This window comes from Eumetopias jubatus, unplaced genomic scaffold (assembly GCF_037043125.1).
Source record: "Eumetopias jubatus isolate StellerSeaLion01/CBP00866 unplaced genomic scaffold, mEumJub1_p1.0 scaffold_12, whole genome shotgun sequence".
Taxonomy (NCBI): domain Eukaryota; kingdom Metazoa; phylum Chordata; class Mammalia; order Carnivora; family Otariidae; genus Eumetopias; species Eumetopias jubatus.
In genome coordinates, this window is record NW_028274818.1 from 87,002,942 (window position 1) to 87,023,892 (window position 20,951).

General features: G+C 44.6%; 1 protein-coding gene across 1 annotated transcript in view; it reads right to left on the reverse strand.

Moving 5' to 3' along the window:
* Window positions 1–798: 798 nt before the first annotated feature.
* The window catches only part of USP31 (ubiquitin specific peptidase 31), a 65,697-nt gene continuing 45,544 nt past the window's right edge, over window positions 799–20,951 (reverse strand). Inside the window, exons 10-16 of the mRNA XM_028090378.1 lie at window positions 20,754–20,831; window positions 19,852–19,981; window positions 15,478–15,597; window positions 12,746–12,971; window positions 7,706–7,864; window positions 6,055–6,207; window positions 799–3,950 (exon numbers count right to left, since the gene is read on the reverse strand). Coding sequence (XP_027946179.1) covers window positions 2,383–3,950; window positions 6,055–6,207; window positions 7,706–7,864; window positions 12,746–12,971; window positions 15,478–15,597; window positions 19,852–19,981; window positions 20,754–20,831 — 2,434 coding nt within the window. The 3' untranslated portion in view covers window positions 799–2,382. The remainder of the gene's footprint in view (window positions 3,951–6,054; window positions 6,208–7,705; window positions 7,865–12,745; window positions 12,972–15,477; window positions 15,598–19,851; window positions 19,982–20,753; window positions 20,832–20,951) is intronic.

Below are 20,951 nucleotides of genomic sequence, written 5' to 3' on the forward strand. Positions count from 1 at the left end.
AATTAAAGAAATTTGTAGAGTTTTTTGTTTGCTTGTTTTTGTTTTGTTTTTGTTTTTTGTTTTTTTGAAAACACTAGATATAATGGAAAATCCGTTCCTGGAGGACTTGAGAATAAAAATATTTGCCACTGTGAAAGTTAAACTAGATCCTACTTATGCTTAACTGGTAACAACCCCAGAAAAAGGTGTTATTAAAACCCTGTATGTAGTCAAACTATAATTCTAAGGCTGTTTCAGAGCTTCAGATAGGAGATTTCAAATGAGATTTATCTATTTCAAAGAGAAGAGAGGCTCAAATCAGACAAACATTCAACTCCTGATACTGATGATCCCATACTTGGTGCATCCTTTCCAGGAAATAAAAGTGACACAGAAAAACCAGCGGTGGCTAAACACTGATGGGGCTGTCAGTGTCCCTGTAGAAGCAGTGACCACACTGAGGGCAGCCAGTCTTGGACAGTCACACTACAGTAGAGGAGAGGAACACTGCTTTGGGAGACCAGAAGCCCATGCAGTGCAACAGCGATACCTAGTGAAGGGGTAAGTACAGGACCGAGTGCACCGGGCAACAGGCTCATGTTCAATGAACTTCATGGAGCACTATGGTAACTTTCACAAGGCTGAGTAGCCAAGTCTTAAAAATTGCAAGGGTCTAAAATGCCAGCTACACTCAACAGAAATGGCCTCCAGACTTGCAAGTTACCTGCTAATGCTCAAAGTAGCAGCAAAATAAAGTTAGAAACCTATTGGAAATATTTCCCAAGAGGTATTCATGGGGGGGGGGGGGAACAGAAAAAAAAAAAGGCAGTGCAGAATTCATAGCTATGCATGTGTACATGTTCTAATTACTTCACACACAGCAATACTGAAAAGGGAGATTATAAATGGATCTGTGCACCAAAAGTTCAGGAAGAACTGGAAGGGTTTATAATTTTTTTAAAAGTTAATATTTAAAAGCATATAAACTTAGCATGCTATATTTCATGGCAAAGTGACAAATGCTATTCAAAGAGAAATCAGGACCATGACTCTCTTGACATTTAAAAAAAATAGAAAAAAAAAAAAGCTAAAAATTGCCAGGATACCTCCAAAAAGCTTGAAGAACCATGTATCTTGCTTATCTGTGAGATTTTTGTGAGGTTCCCCGGTTTTCTAAACAAGAAATGCAATTTGCACTGACAATGCCAGATGGAACATGCTCCAATCCTGCTTCTGAGTCCTGGGTAAGAGATTAAGTCTTAAGCACAAAGAAGAAATAAATGACTTACTGAAAAGCAGTCTACAACTGAGACTGACAGGCAGCATCAGAAGTGCACACATAATACTTTGTCACACGATGCTTCAACACACCATCAACTGACTTTTGGCATTAGGCAACTTCTTTCCTCTCCAAGTTACAAGAAACATGGGCATGCGCACACAGGGCAACACGGAGCTTTCAGCTTCTAACATAGAAAAAAGCAACATCAGAGAAGGAAAATGGTACAGATTCATGCATCCAGTTCAGAATCCATTTTTTTTTTTCCGGAAATCTTTCAAAGGTGTCAACTGCTCTACATTTCAAAATCCCATGGCCATAGCTAGCGAATTTAGAAGGAAAACAAAATTAATCAGTGACTGGCTCTCTGGCTGTCCAATTTGCCACCTCTTAGGACATATCCTAAGAATCAAGACAGCTTATGGTACACACATCTTTGCAGACATGAAGCTATGAAAGACTTCATTTCTACCTCTAGAAATTTCTATCTGTGGCAGTCGGAGAAATGACAGTCACTCACAGGCCACCTTCTTCGTTGTGCATCCACCCTAGACTAGCTGAGTATATACCTGAGAAACATTAGTGTTAAAGTATTGCCCTTTGCAGAGACTGGTAGATGGGGCCAAAGTGCAGAAAGCAACAGTCTTCTCTCGGTTTGTTTCACTGTTAGCGTCACAGTTTTTAGAGCTCCTGGTGCCACACGACAATTACCTGTGAGGAAAAATCCTGCTCAGATGAAACCCAAGTCAAATAACCGATCCTTCCACAGCACACACTAATGACAGCTCAACTGGTTCACAGGTTTCCAAACCCTAGTATCCAACAAAAGTCATTAGAGTTCTCTAGAAAGAAATATGTACAATTGCTAAAGGGACCACCCAGGGTCTCGTCTACAATTATTCCAGTTAGCTTGGTATCAATGCTTTGCCTATGGCTGTTATTTGGTTCAATGGCAGAATAAGGCGACGCTTTTAACAATCTGCAGTTGAATTCTACACACACGCACACACACTAGGCAGTGACCCGAAACATACAAAACAAAAGCATAGAGGGCTTTGGTGGGAGGGAAGGGGTTCTAAATAAATAAACATCTTTACAGATAAAACACGTGGATTGCAGAAACATCACTGAGGTTTTTGAGAAGGCCGTGCAGAGGTTTGCATGCTAGAAGAAAACTGTTTTGAGGATTTCGCAGCAGACTGCCTGCCACCAGGAGATGGGGGCACTCCAGAATCTAGCTGGGAAGACTTGGATTTGCGAGTGGACAGCAGGGAATGTTTAGCAGAAGCAGGGTCCTTGGAGACAAGCTGCTCTTTTCCAACTGCACTTGCACTTGGCTGCTGGGAACCTGGAGGCTGGTAGCCTTTCTCTGCCTTCTCATCCCCAGCATTCTTACCAGCCAACTTGACAGAGCTCCCGCCGGCCTTCTTGGAGAGCAAGGTTGTTTTGCCAAGGTCAGTCGACCGCCGGGTTTCCTTCTGTCTCAAGGCTGACTTGAAGAAGGACAGTCCCTTGTCCTCCGACTTGCTGTCCCTCTTCAGACCAGCCTTCATGTTTGTGTTGGGGGAACGCAGGCTGGCCATGGAGGAGCTCCTGACGTGCTTTCCGTCCCCTCGGCCCTCCCCCGACCTGGCCTGGCTCACCCGAGGGGAGTTGGGTTTAGAGCTGGAGGTGATGCTGGCTCTGTCCGAAGCCAGGCTTTGCCTGGAGCCCTCTCTACTCAAGCTCCGGTCTGAAGTCCTGCTCTTCCCAGGAGGGAAGGGACCCCTTGCAGCAGGGCCCGAGGCTTTTCTGGCAGATGTGGAGGAAGCAGTGTAGGTAAGGGAAGATGATTTCTGCTTCTGGGGCGAAGGAGATGACACGGAGTCCTGGGGTTTGGGGGAGGACTCCTTTCTGGGCTGGCCAGAGGCAGGGGAGGAATGCCGTCCACTGGCCCTGGAAGAAGAATCTGCTTTGCTTCGGGATCGGGAGGGCTTTATAGAAACTTTTACAGGAACAGGAGAAGAAGGGGATGTACTTGAAAGAGATGATTCCTGGCTTGCCAAGACTGGTCTCCCCTTCCGCAAGCTTCTGTCTAGCTCAGAAGCGCCTTTGGAGCTGGGGGATCTCTTGGCTGTGCTGTCTGATTTCTTTGTGAGGGAGCCCGGGTGGCTTGTGGGTTTCACCTCTTTGACTGGAGAGCTGTCTACAGAATCGCTCTGATCCACATAAGCAATCTGGTTATTGTTATCAAATGGATCAGAGATTGGGGGCACACGATCCCCCTGTGCTGAGTTTTTGCTCTGTGTGTCTACAACACTGGAGTTCAATTTGCAGGTGTCTGATTCATCTCTGAACACACCTTCCATGACAGCCAGAGGGGCCCGGCCCACAGCCTTGTGCTCACGTCGGCTGTGACTATCACTTGGTTCCTGGTAACTGCTGGCAAGGTTCCTCAAGCTGCCAAAGCAAGAGATGGAGACCTTGTCGTCCAGTGCCTCCCCAATCTTCTCCAAGGTGGAGGCAGAGGTGTGGATCGGAGAGTCCCCTGAGAACCGGGAGGGAGAACTGGAGCGCATCTGCAGCTTGGCGGACAAGGACCAAGAAGGTCTAATGCAATTGTCGTTAACGGCCAAGGGGCTGGTGACAGAAGATCTGGATGACAAGCTCTGACGCTGGACACTTCTCACGAATGGTCGAGTTGAGAAACCTCCTGAATGCAGCAGAGAGAATAGCATTAAGCTAAACCGAAAACACGTCCCAGCAACACCTTAAGATATTGAAGATGGAAGGAAGGCAAGTCTGGTGGAATGACAGGAGCGTGACTTTCAGAGCCAGCATGTCTGGGGTCACAAGAGCAGCCACGTGACTTCCTTTTCTGAGCTCAGTTCTCCTATCTATAAAATAGGGACATTCTAACTCAGGGATCAGCAAACTGTCTCTTTACTTCTTGCTGTGCGTCAGGGGTCAAGAGATTTAACAGCCCAGGCAGTTAATACTCTAGGCTTTGTGGGCCAACTACTCAACTCTGTCACTGCAGCATGAAAGCCACCACAGAAGACACATAAACAAATGGGTGTGGCTGTGTTCCAATAAAACCTTATTTACAAATAAAGGCAGGGGCCATATTTGGCCCATAGGCTGTCTGCTCTCACAGGACTACTATAAGAAATAAAATCCTGAAAGTCCTATGCCCACCTGGCATTTCACAGATGCTTAGTAAATGGGAGCTACTGATCCAGCTTCTTCATCTAACTAAGGAGAACCAGGGCCCACAGAAGTCAAGTCGTTGCTCAAGATTACACAGAATCAGAGGCAGAGCTAACACCAGAACCACAAACCCTTGCCCCCGACTCAATGCCACATGCAGCCTGGCTTGTAATTATTGACTATAACAGCAGATTGGTGGAAAGAACCAGAGACGATACACTCCTATCCTGAGTGACTTCAAACTTCTAAAGGCAATATCCATAATTAGAATAATATACTCCTGAGTCATCTCCAACTTCCAAAGAAAAAGTTCATAATTAGAACTACATACTTCTATTTTGAGTGCCTTAATACTTCCTTCCAAAGAAAATATTCTAAATTAAATTTCATAGATACTTTGGTACCGTAGCTGTGGTATTTATAAAACCATCCAGATAAGACTCCCAGAGACAGGCTCTGTTCTGTGGGCACCACCCGGCACCAGTGTGATGATGATGCTTAAGAGGATACTGATTTCACCAACTACACAGACCGAGGGCAAACCAGCTTACTGTTAAAACAACAGTGAATTCTAAATTTAAAGGCTTCATTGAGAAAAACCTCTACCTAAACAAGCAAAGATCCACTGGCTGGTTTTCTATAAAATGTCAGGAGCTTAGCAATTCCAGCTAAGTACTCTTGTTATTTTGTCTACAAGCCAGAAGAGGGAGCGGTGCTGGAGCTACAATGACGCAGACCTCCCCGGCCAAGTGGCCCCGTTCAGCCTCCTGTTGTTTCCCTCCACTTCACGTTCTCACAATTACCCATCACTAGACGCAAATTACAGGATTACAGCAACCGACATGCTGGCCGCAGAAGACTTGCTGGGAGATGAGTCACCATCCTCATTAGAGAAGCTGAGCTCACTCTCACCTCCTCCCAGCCTCAGCACCTGGGCCACCTGATCCTTCCTGCACCACCTGGGGCTCCTGTCAGAACTGAGGGTTCTGCTGCCATTACTTAAGCGGTAGGTAAAGGTAAAAAAAAAAAAGTTCTATTTGTATCATATTTCCCAAGTTTTTGTATTGTGACCATCTTCAGAATTCTTAAAAACTACCTTTATGCAGAGGCAAGAGTTTTTGTTCTAGATGCTTCTGTACTTAAAAGAACATGCCACAAATTCCTCTAAAGGAAACCGCGGTGGAAAGGGGAGAAGCCAAGAGTCAGGAAGCCCCCAGCAGAGCCAGCACAGCAACTCCTCCTTGCCAGGAAGGAGGCCCTGGGCAAATCACCACCCTTGCGGAGTCCCCTTACAGCTTATTTTAGGAACTTTGAAAAGCACTTTGAAAGAAATGTATACATTATTCTACAGAGTTAAAGCTCCAGCCTCCACGCTAGACCTTAGAAGTGGAAAATAATGAAGTAGGAGGAGAAAGTCATCCTAGAGGTCACAGAGGAAAAGCGAATGACCCAGTTTATAGAAAATGGCATTTATGATTGTAACCCACAGCTACACAGCCCTTTTACCTTCTCCCAGTCTTCTTGGGGCTTAATTCCTAAGCATGAGGGACCCTGTGCTGTGTCTGTGAGACACCATTGTAGAAATGTGTCACAAAACCCATACCCACCATCGTCTTCACTCCTCTCCCCAGCCATCTCCACCGACTCGGACAACGAGGCCAGGGAGGTGCGTCTGGAGGAAGCTGCGGAGGTCACGCTGGCTTGCTTGCTCCCCGGAAGCCGGCTCACCCAGTGTTCACACAAGGAAGAACTTGTGGAACCTGCAGTAAAAGAAGCGGGCACTAAGGTCAGGCCAGAATCCCGGGCCGGCAGCTTGGCACACACCCTCACGAAAGTGCTGCTGCTGGAGCTGGGAGGTGGCCGACATCAGTATTAATTCCCAGACCCCAAGCAGACCTGTGCCTGCTTGGATATCCCTTTAAGATGAGAAGAAGGAGGCCAGACTCTCGCACATGTTTATAGTAATGAAATGCAAGTATAGGCATGGACACTTAGTAATGCAAAGTACAGGTCTTAAGTGCTGGCAATAGAATCGCTCATACTCATTCTATAAATATTTATTAAGCACCTACTGCCGAGTACTGTTCTAAGCACACACAGAAAAAATTCTGACACAGAGCAAATAAAAGTGGCATGCTCCATTATCTTCTTAGCCTCACTGCTTTGTGGAGTCGTTACATCATTTCCACGATGTTAATATACAAACACACACACATGCACACACCCAGGATATACGTCAATCTGTACTGTCCATTCCAGGGATGCCCTGAAATATATTCCAGAGCAACAGAAACTGCTCTCAAAATTGAGAACATGTCTCAAATAGACCTCAAGAGGGTGTAATTTCCAAGCATATCTCAGGCTCTGGAAAGCACTGGGGAAAAGCACTAGAGCACTAGAGTTCCCACTCTCTTAAAGGAGTGAGTGGCTACAGAGAGGCAAGTGTACTGAGTGGGGCTTGACTCCAGCGGGGGCTCACTCTGCTTCAGCTGTGCCTCCTTTCAGCGGCTTCGAACCTACCCCTCACAAGCTTCAACCCAGGGCTAATACTCTCTAACATGATCCCATGTTACCATGTCCCCGTCCTCAGCCACAGTGTCTTAAACTCTGCATTAAGAAGCATGCATCGCCTTGCCTGGACTGTGTGGCTGCATCCAGACTAAACCCCATCCAGCTAAACCCAGCCCATCTAATAGACCGTAGCCTTCAACCCTTCTAATGGAACAGGCCGACTGCATAGAGAAAAAGAACTATTTTTAACGGCTATTTACCTTTTCTAAAAGGCTCTAACATACATTTTCCTAATCTGATGCACACAATGACCCCATAAGGCAGGTATTATTAGTACTCCCACATTACAGATGATTAAACATGTGGCTTGGATGGGATGTGCTCCAAGATGATGGATCCAACCAAAACATGGCAAAGCCAAGTCTCATTCCCTTTTAGAGTAGCATGCTGTACTGCTTTTTTTTCCTTCCTTCCTTTCTTCCTTCCATTCATTCATTCATTCCACAAGCAAATATGGCGTGCTCACTTTGAGACAGGCTCTACATGCTTCCATGTGAATGCTGCTGGTTCACACATTCCACCCCTATTTCCTTGACCACAATCATTTTGGTTTCCAGATTAAATGCAAATGTGAGGATTGATCTGATCAACCCCACAGAGTCATGAGACCTTGTGGAGAAGTTCTCTGGACCATTAATTACAATCTTCTGTTCTAGAAAAACCTGCCAAAGAATAAGCTGGCCTTACCTGCCACTGAGCTATTGGCCGACCATGATGGAATGGCTGTCCGCCTCTGGTAGAAAAGGATGTACGCCATCTGTGTGCAGACCTCATCTTCCGACAGCTGCTGCACATCACTGTCATCGAAGCAGTACCAGAGGCCGTCCACAGAGTTCTTACAGTACGCTGCCAAAGAAGAGCCTGTCGTCAGTACCAGGGGAGGGGGGCACCAGCCACTCCACTCTGCCCACAGACACCAGTGCTTTGGCTCATATCATTAACTCAAGAGCTTTTTAAGGCTGCATGTAGTAACATACGAAGGGGGAAAAAACCCAAATAGCCTATCATGCTCAGGCAAAATGTTTCAGGAAATTCTAAACTATTCCAAATGGACAAAATTCTATTTAATCTTAGAAAACACAATATACTCATTTATTTAAACCAGTGGGTCTCAACCTGGGACAATTTTGCTCGCCTAGGGACATCTGGCCATGAATGGAGACATTTTTGACTGTCACACAAGGGGTTAGGGTGCTACTGGCATTGAGTGGGTGACCAGGGATGCTGCCAAACATTCTACAATGCCCAGGACAGTCCCTGCCACAAGAATTATCCAGCCATACTGTCAAGAGTGCTGAGGCTGGGAAACCCTGATATAAGCATGTCGTCACATTTTAGTGTTTATTAGAGATAGTAAATAGAACTAGAAATAATGATACTAATACTAGCAGCAGCTAATATTTGTTTAGCCCTTATTATGTGCCAAACTTATCAGCTAATCCTATGGGATTTGTTCGATTATTATTTCCATTTTACAGAGGCTCAAAATAATGCACAAGTTTCCCAAGGTCAAGCAGCTGGTGAAAGGCAGGGCCCAGTTCATATTAAGTGTATCTAGTCCCTGAGCTTGCACTTAAACTACCCCACCCTGCTTCTCAGGGATAGCACAAACAAAGCCCCAGTGGAAGTCCCCCAGCAAACTAAGAATATTTAAGCTCATAAATGTATGCGTGTTTCTCTCCAGTTCAAATTCTAAGCCTGAGAGAGAAATAAAGACCATTCGAGTACCAACAAAAGCAGGCAAGAACGTGTTCATGAAGCCATGTGATCTTGTAAGGATATATCAAGAGGTGTGATTAAACTTGATCCAAAGGGGTACATTCTTATCACGCTTTCTAAAAATACCCATTTATTGGAGTAAGAATAAATGAGTGCTAGGATATTTTGAACACTCCAGGGGCAGGGCACATAGCGTCCTGAGGCACCAAAGAGTGACTCCCTCGCAGGCGACAACCACATTTGTGAGTGTGGAACCTTAAGAAATGAAAGGGACTGAGGTGAGGAGGGGCTACACCTGACAGGTCCCCGAAGAGAAGAGCAGAAGAAGAATCTTTGATCGTGGAGAGGGAAATCACGGACTGCTATGGACTCCTAGGACCAGAAGGGGAGAGAAGTAGAGAGAGAGGTAGCACATGGAGCTGGTAAAACAGCAACTGGCCGGTGGTGTCAGGTCAGGCTCGATACAGAAATGACCCAGCTGGCAAGGTGGCTGCTCTTCTGGAGTAGGACTCGCCCAAGACAAGGTAACAGAAGAGCCCAGCACTAGCATCAGTCCGTTTGTCTTCAGGGTGGTCTGTTTCCAGTCACAGCAAGGCAACTAAGGCAGCACAGCAAATCACTAATGGTTTCAGTGTATTTGCCAAATAATTCTACTTGTTTTTCTTCCTGGCACTAGCTTCTCAAGTGTTTTCTAGACAAGTGCTACTCAAATTGTGGTTCATAGACTGGTGCCAGTCCACAACAAGATAAGCACCCAAACTGAAATTAGCATTTAAATAGCAATCTGACACTGCCGTGATATTCTTTCTGTATTTTTACAAAGACTGATTCATGAAAAACTGGAAATTTTGAAAAAGAAAAAAGGCAGATTCTTCATCATGGAAGTTTGATCTAGAATTCATATACAAGTTAGCCATACACGTACCATGTGATTATAGCTGGAACTAGTGCAAAATAAAATTCCAAATAAAGACTTAAAAACATGTCATCTTGAATTCAACAATACAAAGGCATTTAAAATGTTCTCTAAACTAAAACCCTAAACTTTTATGTATCAATCAGAAAAGCAGTGGTATGGCCTAGGCATCACAAAGGGGAAATAATGCAGAAAGTGCCTAAGCTCTTCCTAGGTAACAATAGGTCACGAGAGGCAGGTCCGAGCACGTCTAGTTCGCTGGCGTAGTCACCAAGTTCATGTAAGGTCACCTGCTGCAGGTCACAGAGCGTGGAAGAGGTGTCTAGCTTCTAGCTCACGCTCCTGACTCTAAACTATGAGGCCTCCCAAGTACCTGCAGGTTTTCAGGCATTTTCCAAAGCCCACTCTATATAAAGAAGAACACGATAGGATAAAATCCAGTACTGTCCTATTTTTCTCAACAATTTCTTGTTAGAAAGTGCATTATTTTCCTGAGAAACAATATTATCAACAGAAGACACATTCTTTACCAAAGCTGAAGCTGCATGAACACTGACCAGGGATGCTGGAAAAGGTGTTACTACACCAGCTAACCAGTGAACTGAAATCACCTCTAAGTCCCTTTCCATTTGAAGAGTCCATGAGTGTCTAATTTTACGACTCAGTATCAAAGAACACAGACATGACTGGTAATGCCACAAAAGCAAACATCCAAACAGGTACATGACATTTAAATGCAACTGGCCCCATAAAATATAAATACAAAATATGCAAGACACAAAATTCAGTCTTATCAGATTTTAAATTTGATTTAAACCAAAATACAAGGTAAAATAGATCTAAATGTTTAATTAACTTTCGTCTTCTAGGGTCTTCGACTTCTCTATCTCGTTTTTCTCCCTGAGTGTGCTTCCTAGGGCAGGTAGAGGCAAAACAAACCGTTCTACGATGAGATACACTCCAAGTTGGGATCATTCCTCTCACAAATAATTGTTGCCTGTGGCATCTAAGTACTAAATGAACATGAGCTAAAAGGGTTTCAAGAATAAAAGATTACTGTATCCAGTCACCTGCCCCATCCCTGCCTCCTGTGGTCTCCGAGAGCAGATTGAGTGAGTGTGCCGGTGGAGGGGTTCAGGAGCCTGCTGAGAGGGCTCTTGGGGCTAACTGCTAGGGAAGAGTCTCACAGATTTTTAAAAACTAACTGGTGGAGCCCAACCTCCTCCACCTCCCCTGACCTCTATGAATCACCGGTGCCCTGGAGTCTTATTGCATGAAGCACTGAGTTCATGAAGAAAGGAAGTCCCTGGAAGTACACATGTGAAGTGTGCTTAGTGTGAAGGAAACAAAAATCCAAGTCCTGGCCGCCCACCCATACAGACTGCCAAATTAACAGCAGCGCCCTCCATGGACTCCCCCTGAACACAAATGTCCAAGGAAGAGTCCCCACACCTGCCTGCCACCCCGAGGTTCACACATGCCCTTAAGCCAAATAATTCCAGTTCTGAGACCAATCTCGAGGAATTACAAAACCAGAATATAAACTAAAAGATGTTCATCAGTTTTACAGTCAAAGTTAAAAACCAGAGACAGCAGACATGTTCAACAATGGGGAATGGCTATATAAAATTAGAGTTCACCCATGTTCTAATATGTGTCAGAATTTCCTTCCTTTTTAAGGCTGAATAATAATTCAGAACCAAATAGTTCTGTTACAATGAAGTGTGAAGACCGGGATACAGGGACATGTACACAGCACTCGCACCTCACTGTGCTTCTGATTCTGAAACTTTTATTGTCTGTCTCCCCATCAGCCCATCTGGTCCTGAAGTACAGAGAGCAGGTTGCTATCCCCACAGCTTCTCCTGTGCCTCCAGTACGCTCTGACCACATTCCCGTGGCCCCCTGCTCTACCCCCTGAGCACATTTCCACCACAGAACCTTTGACACATTACTGATCTTACGTATCATCTGGCCCTATTTCCCCCTACCTGATTACACTCCTGGAAGACAGAGGTTCAGGCCTATTCATTTCTGATGTGCCTCTGATGTGAGCCCAGGGCAAGCTATGTAGGACGTGCTCCATGAATGTTCACCTAAATAGAACCTACCAGTACAATCATGATAGTGTAAAATAATGGCCAAAACTTACAGAAAAACACTGGAAGAAATGTTACCTACATACAAGGGATATTATTATTCAGCCTTAAAAAGGAAGGAAATTCTGACACATATTAGAACATGGGTGAATCTTACAGACATTATGCTACATGAACTAAGCTGGACACAAAAGGGCAAATACTGTATGGTTCCAGTGACAGAAGGTTCCAGGAGTAATCAGATTCACAGAGACAGGAAGACTGGTGGTGGCCAGGAGATGGGGGGAAGAGGGCAGAGGGGAGTTACTGTTTAATGTTTCAGTTTGGGAAGAAGAAACATTCTGGAGACGGGATGGTGGTGAGGGCCGCAAAACAATGTGAATGTACTTAACGCCACTGAACTGCACACTTCAAACATGGTTCAAATGGTCAATTTTGATCTGTATATTTATCACCATCTTTTAAAAAATGTTGCCAATGGTTATTTTTGAGTGATGAGCCCACGGATGATGGTAATGTTCTCTCTTTCTCTCTAGCCTATAAATTTCAGATAATGAACACAGTCGCTTTTAAAAAATGAAAAATAAATTTAGCCTTAAAACAAAGAGAAAAACTCTTCCAAGTCACTATAAAGACACTATAAAGCTGGTTCATAAAATCACTCCAAATAAGGGAGCAGCTAGAATTTCAAGGAGGTGGAATGAAACCTTAAATGGGGAGTGCAGGGGAGGTAATCACAGTGAGCCCTTGGTGGCCCAGATGGTGCTATCTGTCTGCACGCACCACTCCCCAGTCAGGTCAGACAACTACTGGAGGACCCAACTCAGGAAAAGAAGGAAGAAATTTTGTTTATTTGCTCTTGGACAGCGATCCAGAGGATGAAAACTGCTCTCAAAGTTGGCACACTGTTCTAAAGCAAAAGTAACCCTGTCACAAGTAAAACCTGTCTGAAGGAAGGGTCAACACAGACGCCCGGCCTCTCGCACTGCAGACCTGTGTAATGCCCCCCTTGCATGGTGCCATGATGATTGCACACAGCATACAGGTCATAGACGTAGTCCTCAGGGTCCCTCCCGAGTCCATAGGGCCGTCTCCATGGAGACCAATGGGATGGCAAACTCCAGCTGCTCTGACTTCTCTTAACCACATGAGGTGTCATGTCCAGGCCAGTCAAGGGAAACTTGACCATGTTCTGAAGTTTCACACGCCTGTCTCCTTCCTGTTGCAAGAAGAAAAACAAGTTCTGATGATATTTTCATGCAAGTAGATGGTAGATCAGTTTTGTGTGGAATGTGGACCCTATTAGCTAGAGTGGTTTGAGTTACCTGATGTTTCCCAAGACACATTCAAAATAGGGAAACTCACTAATAGTTTTAACTATCTGGAGGAACAGGTTGTAATACCACTAAAAGTAGAACAAGCAATGACCTACATATAAGGGGTGATGAGCCTCTGAGTCCATTTCCTTATCTGATAGAGGTGTTTTAGGTTTTAGACTTACAAAATGACATTATCAGGCAGTTCATCCTGATACCTCTGTCACACAGGCACGAACAGCGATGGAGTACTCACGTACGTGAGGGATGACGTGCACAGAACAGCGCTGGATAAGCAGTGCACCCTATCACCCCCCCCACCGGCTACCTCCTCCAACAAGCATGTTACCGCTTAACACTGACTTGATATATTCATTTAGTTGATCATCTTAGGTAATCTGTACTTTCCATTAAGGCCACTGGGAAATCCTCTGAAATCCAACCGTCAGCTCAATAGCTGTTTTCTAAATGTTTCCTGTGTCTGTGGGAGCTTTAAGAAATTAACAGCCATGGCTAACGCCCACCCCAAGGAGCCATGGTTCTATTAAGAGAAGGAAAGTGTCCATAAGAGAAAGGCAGGATGAGCCCTGGATGGTCAGGAAAGTCAGATTCAAGAATCTGGACCTTGTTCTGCAGTCAAGCACTGAGGCCTGAGGGGATGTCGTCAGAGCTGTGTAAGCAGCGCACAGGACGTGGCACGAAGGGAGGAGCAGCTTAGGCTAAGAAATCAAGGAGAAGACAATGTAACTGCAACCAGCTGGGAAGTCTCACAGGTCTGCAGTGGCATGCTGACAGCAAGAATGGGGAGAAGGGGGGAGCCTGGGTGGCTCAGTTGGTTAAGCAACTGCCTTCGGCTCAGGTCATGATCCTGGAGTCCTGGGATCGAGTCCCACATCGGGCTCCCTGCTCAGCGGGGAGTCTGCTTCTCCCTCTGACCCTCCCCCCTCTCATGCTCTCTCTCTCTCCCATAAATAAAATCTTTAAAAAAAAAAAAAAAAGAGTGGGGAGAAGGGGAAGAAGGGGACACACTCAGGAGGCCATGCAGAGGCACAACCAAGCTGAAGAGGTAACTGGCTACAGGGGAGGGGCAAGAAAGAAGTCAAAAGCGACACTGCAGTTTTGAGTCCGAGGTGTGGTAAGGGTGGGGACATGCCTTCTAAAGAAACAGAAAGCGAAGGAAGTTAGTGTGCATATGTGGAAGGGGCCAGAGAAGGCTGGGCTCTGAACCTCATCAGCTGTCTACCTGCAGATCCCAATGGAAGCATGCAGCTGGGACATTCTTTACTATAGGAGCCAGACCCTAAACCTTTGAGTGAAAGCCCAGCCCTGGGGATCCTGTGCATGTCACCGCAGACACCTCCACTTCATCAGCAAGTCCTAAACATCTTTTGATTCTATTCCAATCTCATCTCCATTGCCACTGCTCCAGAGAAGCCATCAGCACCCCTCCCCTGGATGGTTGCTTTGGTTCCCTCCAGATCTCCCCAGCTTCATTCGTGCAGCCTCACATTCTCCACACTGCAGCCAGAATGGTCTCTTCAAATCACAAATTTGGTCATGTTGCTTCTCCGTTTATAACCCTTTATCAGAATCCCACTCTGCCCACAAGGGTCTGCTTGGCCAGCCCCTGCGCACCCCTTCCACCTCAGCTCACAGCTTCCCCCATCCTCTGGAGCTGCAGCCAAACTGGCCTGCTTTCAGTCTCTGGTACATGCTATCCGCACTCAGGGCTTTGCACACATCGCTCCCTCTGCCACTGTGAGTGCGCAGCCCTGCTCCCCTCAACTGGGAGATGCCTCCTCCTAATCTTTCAGATACAAACCTTAAAGCCAGGCCTCAGATGCTCCTTAAACATTTACTTCCTCTTTACCTCTCCTACAATGGGGCCTGCCCAGGACAACCCTAACCTCAGGGAATAGACAGCCTTTTTGAAAAACTGACTCAGAGTAATACAGCTCAAAGCAGCTTTTCTCTGTATATATTTATGACTCATCTTCCCAACTATACAACAGCTCCTTGGGAGCAGGATAACACCCATTATTACTTTAGGTACAAAGAGAATTCTACCCACCCCAGAAAGGAGCTCTACTTTTTTTTTTTTAAATACCAAAATACACTTACTAAAATTTAAAACACAGCATTTACAAATCTAAAGCAAGTCCTCAAGAACAAAGTAAAATATCTGCAGTATGAACTAAAATGTTTAGAATTTAAAGGGTCACAAGATGCTCAAATTTTGCTTTGGGTAAGAACAAAACATGACCCCAAACACGGGGCAGATGTGTCTGTAACAACATGAACAGGAACACTAGATCAAACAGGGACACACAAAGCACCCATGCAGCCCACCAGTAGAGGTATAAGAAACATGGCCACAGCTTTTCTCACTAAAACAGAGGATTTACCTACCTGTCGAAATCTCTTTAGATGTATAATAAGCACATCAGGCAGAGTCCAGAGGCTTAACGTAATGCTCCCCTGCTGCAGCTGCTTACAGTGCGGGCAGCGCCAGGCATCATCTGGAGCAAGCTGAAAACAAGGACATGAAACGACTTCCGTTAAGCACCACTTAAGGCAAGACTTTCTACAGAAGACCGTGGCACTCACTTCCTGGTCAAGGTGTGGTATGATTCGGAATCTCTCTGGAAACCACATATGATGGGGAGTCAGTGGAAAAACACAATCACGAGAGGCACCTGGCCAGAGATGGCCCCCCAAGATTTGCTGAATAAATTCTCTCTCAAAAAGAGATGACTGAACAGGTAAATATTACACAGAGGACATTCAATGTCACAGAAGAACCTCAAATTCCACAAACTCCTAAACTCAACCTGTTGCCTTTCCATCAATATACTTTCTCCTCCTCCTCTAAGTCCTACCTCAGCAACCACCACTACCACCCACAAAAGGCAGTACTCGCGGCGGGGTGGGGCAGAGTATCCCAAACCTTCGAAACCCTCCCTCTTCCTCCGGTTCCACATCTATCCAAAGTAATTGTCTCTGCCATATCATACACCTGTCTCCTCTACTCCATTCCCACGAAGATGGCCTTAATTCACAATCCTCACCCATGCTCTTACCTGGACTTTGGCGAGTCTCCTAACTGATCTCTCTCTCCCAAGCACTGAACCCCTCTAAACAATCCCCCCACCTCCTGCTATCAACAAGGTCTTTCTGAATGTCAATCTGAGGCTTCAGGTCTACATATGCCATCTCTGCAGGCGAGGGTTTCAGGATGGGGACATATTCAGTTAGAGGTGCCCATGAGGCATGTCTGGTGAGAGATTTAAATCCCCTCTGGAGTTCAGAAGATGCATCAGATCAAGGACCATGAACATGATGAGGTAAGGAAAGCATGCTGTGGATGACAATGCCCACTGAGATGGGACAGACAGAAGTCAAAAACAGAATCTTGGGGAAATCCTCGTTTTAAGGGAAAGAGCCTGAGGACGTATAGTCAAAAAAACCAGGCAAACCAGAAGCATTCTTTTTTATACAGACTAAGGAGAGAGAATGGCAAGATCCTGGAGGGGTCGGCTGGAGATGGGGCAAAGGCCACAGAACTGAGCAAACCAAGGGCCACAGAGAGAGTTTCAGAGGGCAGTGTCAGAAATGCAAGTCAGATGGAGGGAGGACAAGAGCTGAAACCACCAATGGGGAATGAAGCAGAAAGGAGGAAGAGAAAGGCAGGCATGGTCACTGGAAAGGGAAACAAAATTGAGGGGATTTTCTTTTTTTTCATGACAGGGAGACCCAATCATGTTTGTAGGAAACATGGGGAGAAACAGAAGTTTGGGTAGATGGAGGTGGCTCAGACACAGACTGGCAAGGACCTACACTGTCATCCGTTAAGTCTGCACCTCCGTTGACATATTAATAGTCTCCATATGTGGCCATCCAGCCCAGGGCTTGTGGTAAAAGGGCAAGTTGTTTATTTGTTTTGTTAATTTCCAACACAGATACTTGTACAAGATACAGTAAGAATGTCCTGACAATGTCTAATAGCTACGACATTTTCTAAAACGTCTCTGATTTCTGTACTTATCTTATTGTAAACTGCTATAAAGAGCTCCTGGACCTGCAGACCATACTCGGAGCATCGCTGGTCTAGCTAACTCTGCGTAGCAAATGAAGGACAGCTATCTCAGCAGGCAGCTATTTCATTTTCAGATGGTCTGTCAGAGAGTTCTTCCTCATATTAAGACAAATTCATTCTCCCTTGTAATTTCCAATCTTTAAGTTCTGCTTTTTAGATAGAATTAAGTCCAATCCCTCATCCACAGACAGTCCTTGAAGTGCCTAAAAATAACTATCAGATCCCCACTTAAGGCCTCCTCTGTCAAAAGACATTCAGCGCATCATGGTTTCCAGATGCACCATCCCCTAGCCACTCTCTCATGCCACGGTTTGTCAGTCTCTTTTAACCGTGAACATTTAAGGTAATGAAAAGAGCAGTGCTATCACCATCTGAGTTCTGGACACTATTTTAAAGTATCCTTGAGGCAGCTGGAGGTGGCTGACACGGTGTTGACTGTGGATCAGTACTGAGCTTGCGGACACCTAAACCCGAAGTTACCGCCTCACGGTCTGCTGCTAAATAATATCTCCTCCTCTGTACCTGTTCTGTGATTTCTGGACCCAAGTAATACTCACTTATTCACTCATTCTAATATGTACTTACCAAACGCCTTCTCTGTGCCAAGCACTGCTTATAGATGCTAAGGTTATTTTATGACCAGGACAGACTCTCACAACTCTCTTCCTCACCCCTGTATTGCAGCTACACTGGCCTCATTCCTGTTTCTCAACCACATCAAGTTACTTCCTTGATTTACTTATTTATCCCCACGAGACTATAAATAGCCCAGAGGCAGAACCCCCACTTGGCGCGATCTGTTACATCCCCAGTACCATGTGTAGCACCTAGCACAAAGTATGTACTCAGTAAACATTTATTGAATGAATCCCTACTAAAATGTATCTTGCCAGCTTGAATTCATCCTTCTAGACCAGTGAGATGTTTTGTGGAATACCAATGTTGTCATACAGTAGATCTGCTCAGTTTTAAGCTTTGTGCCATTCTCAAACATCTCCCAAATTAAAAAAAAAAAAAAAAAAAGCAAGCCCTATAGGACAAAGTTCCAAACAGAATCTGCCATCAACCCATTTTAAAGCCAACTAACTGGGGCACCTGGGTGGCTCAGTCAGTTAAGCGTCTGCCTTCAGCTCAGGTCATGATCCCAGGGTCCTGGCATCGAGCCCCACATTGGGCTCCCTGCTCAGCAGGGGGTCTGCTTCTCCCTCTCCTCCCTACTTGTGTTCTCTCTCTCTCAAATAAATAAAATCAAAAACAATTTTAAAAATTAAAAAAAAAAATAATAAGGCCAACTATTTTATAATTAGGCCCCAAACTGGGGGGGGGGGGGGGACAGGTCTTATAAAAAACTGTTATTAAAGGAACGAGCTATGAACAGCTTGGGGGAAAAAGACTCTGTGAGAATATTAAAAGTATTTTCAAATATTTAAAGGACAGACAAGCGGAAGAAAATTAAGACTTGTCCTCAAATATCCTTAACGAACTCAGGAGAGAGAACGCCTGTTGGCTATAGTAACCTGGGGCCTATTTCAGGGCAGCTTCAGTGACCATCAGAGATATCCAGAGAGGAAATGGTATGTCTCTTGAGTAGAGACTAATGCCTCATAACTAAGGTATTCAAACAGTAGCTGGACAATCATCTATTTGCAATTAGGTAGAAGAACGCAACCACTAGAAAAAAGGAGTTTTAAAGTCCCCTCTAACCCTGAAATTTCAGGGTTCACTACATACAAGAGTGAGCAGTGACAATTAGCAGTCAAAATTATGATGCCAACATCAACTCAAGATTAGATGAATGCCAACTACTCTAGTCAAGGCTGTTCAAGGTGCATAAACCTGGAGAGTTTTAAAAATCACACAGGCCTTGGCCCCAACCGCAGAGACTTACTTATCCATGTCTCTGTCCATTCTTCCATTCAAATATTTACTGAGTCCCCTCTATCTGCCAAGCACTGTGTTGACTGCTGTCTGATAGAACTTTCCATGTATACCCGCCCTGAGAACTCCAAATGTGACTAATGCAGCTAAGGAACTGAAATTTTAATTTTATTTCATTTTCATTAATTTAGTTTAAATTTAAATAGGTTCTGGCACCTATGTTCTTAGTACCAAAAAATTAAGAATCACTATTCTGGTTACTAGGGCAAATGATTTAAAATCTCTAAATTGAGGGACGCCTGGGTGGCTCAGTTGGTTAGGAGTCTGTCTTCAGCTGAGGTCATGATCCCAGGGTCTTGGGATCGAGCCTCACGTCAGGCTCCCTGCTCAGCGGAGTCTACTTCTCCCTCTCCCTCTGCCTCCCACCCACTTGTGCTCAATCTCTCACACACGATCTCTCTTTCTCTCAAATAAAGTCTTAAGAATAAATAAATAAATAAATAAACAAATAAATAAAATCTCTAAGTCAAAACAAAAAAGTCTATTATTGTTAAAAGGGGAAAATATTAACTACAAAGGTTCACTTCTAGAGCATTTCAATCAGTCAAAATTTTCTAGTAATCTAAACTACTTTTTGTTAAAGTCCTAAAATGGATAGCACTTAGATGCCCATTGTGTGTGCAGCAGAACTTACATGAGTGCAGAATGTCTGGGGACTTTTCTGGAGCATCATTTGCTTCTCTGGTGTCATCCTGCCCCACCCCCTCCCTGCCCCCCTCACCACCTAAGAAGTGCTGCCAGGCTCTTACCCGCTCCTCTTTGGTGTAGAGCTGGAAACACTGGGATAAAGTGCAAGTCTGAGGCTGATGATGACGCTCCCTCTGCAGACGGACACTTTCTGCATCAGGAATATATTCATCTTCAGTATTTACAAACAAGCTGCAATGGGGGAGGGGGTGGGTATTTATCAGAGAATGTCTTGCAAAACTGACCCCAAAATTGCAGCTTCACAATGTGACTATAAATTTATAACCAAGAAGAACCAATGTGTAATGAAAGTAAACAGGTTATCCAACCAGTCATCCAAGTTTTCTATGTTTCAAAATATTCTTGAAAAGTTCTGTATCTATAAAGTTATTTTCAAGAAATAACTTGGGAGTTGGTTTTCATGGGATTGGCCATGAACTATTAATTCATAGATTCTTGTCCTTTGTATCTAAGGGCATGCATTTGGTATAATTTACTAGAATTAATGGGCCTGTAATAAAAATCAAAGGGGCACCTGGGTGGCTCAGTGGGTTAAGCATCCCACTCTTGATTTCAGCTCAGGTCATGTCTCAGGGTTGTAAGATTTAAGCCCTGAGTCGGGCTCCTCACCCAGCACGGACTGAGATTCTCTCTCTTGCCCTCTCCTCCCCTCCCCCACCCCTGCTTGAGCATGCTCTCTCTAAAAATAAAAAAAAAAAGTAATTGGCCCTGTACAGTAATGAATAAATAGTTCTGTCTGATCAGCAGCAAACATTCTGAGGTTTTTGAGATCCAGACAAAAGAATGTACAGGAAAGAAATAACTGGTTAAATAAAGGATTAGTAACCCACTTGGAAACTTAAAGAGAGATTTGTTTCAGCTAATCTGAAAGATCAAAGGGATGTTATTAAAATGATAATTAAATCAATGATTCTATAAGCACTAAGTAAAAAAAAATACTCACAAATCTTTTGTTTCCTTGTCCCATTCTACCACTAACTTCACGTGGGCAGTGCCACCTGGTCCACAAGATTTTAGTGCCCTAGAGCATGGAGACGAAGTCACATATTATGTTCTAAAGAAATGATTTTACTTACGTCCTATCTGAAATTAGGCATCATAATATGATTACTGAAAATCTTCACCATTGTTCCTCATCAGA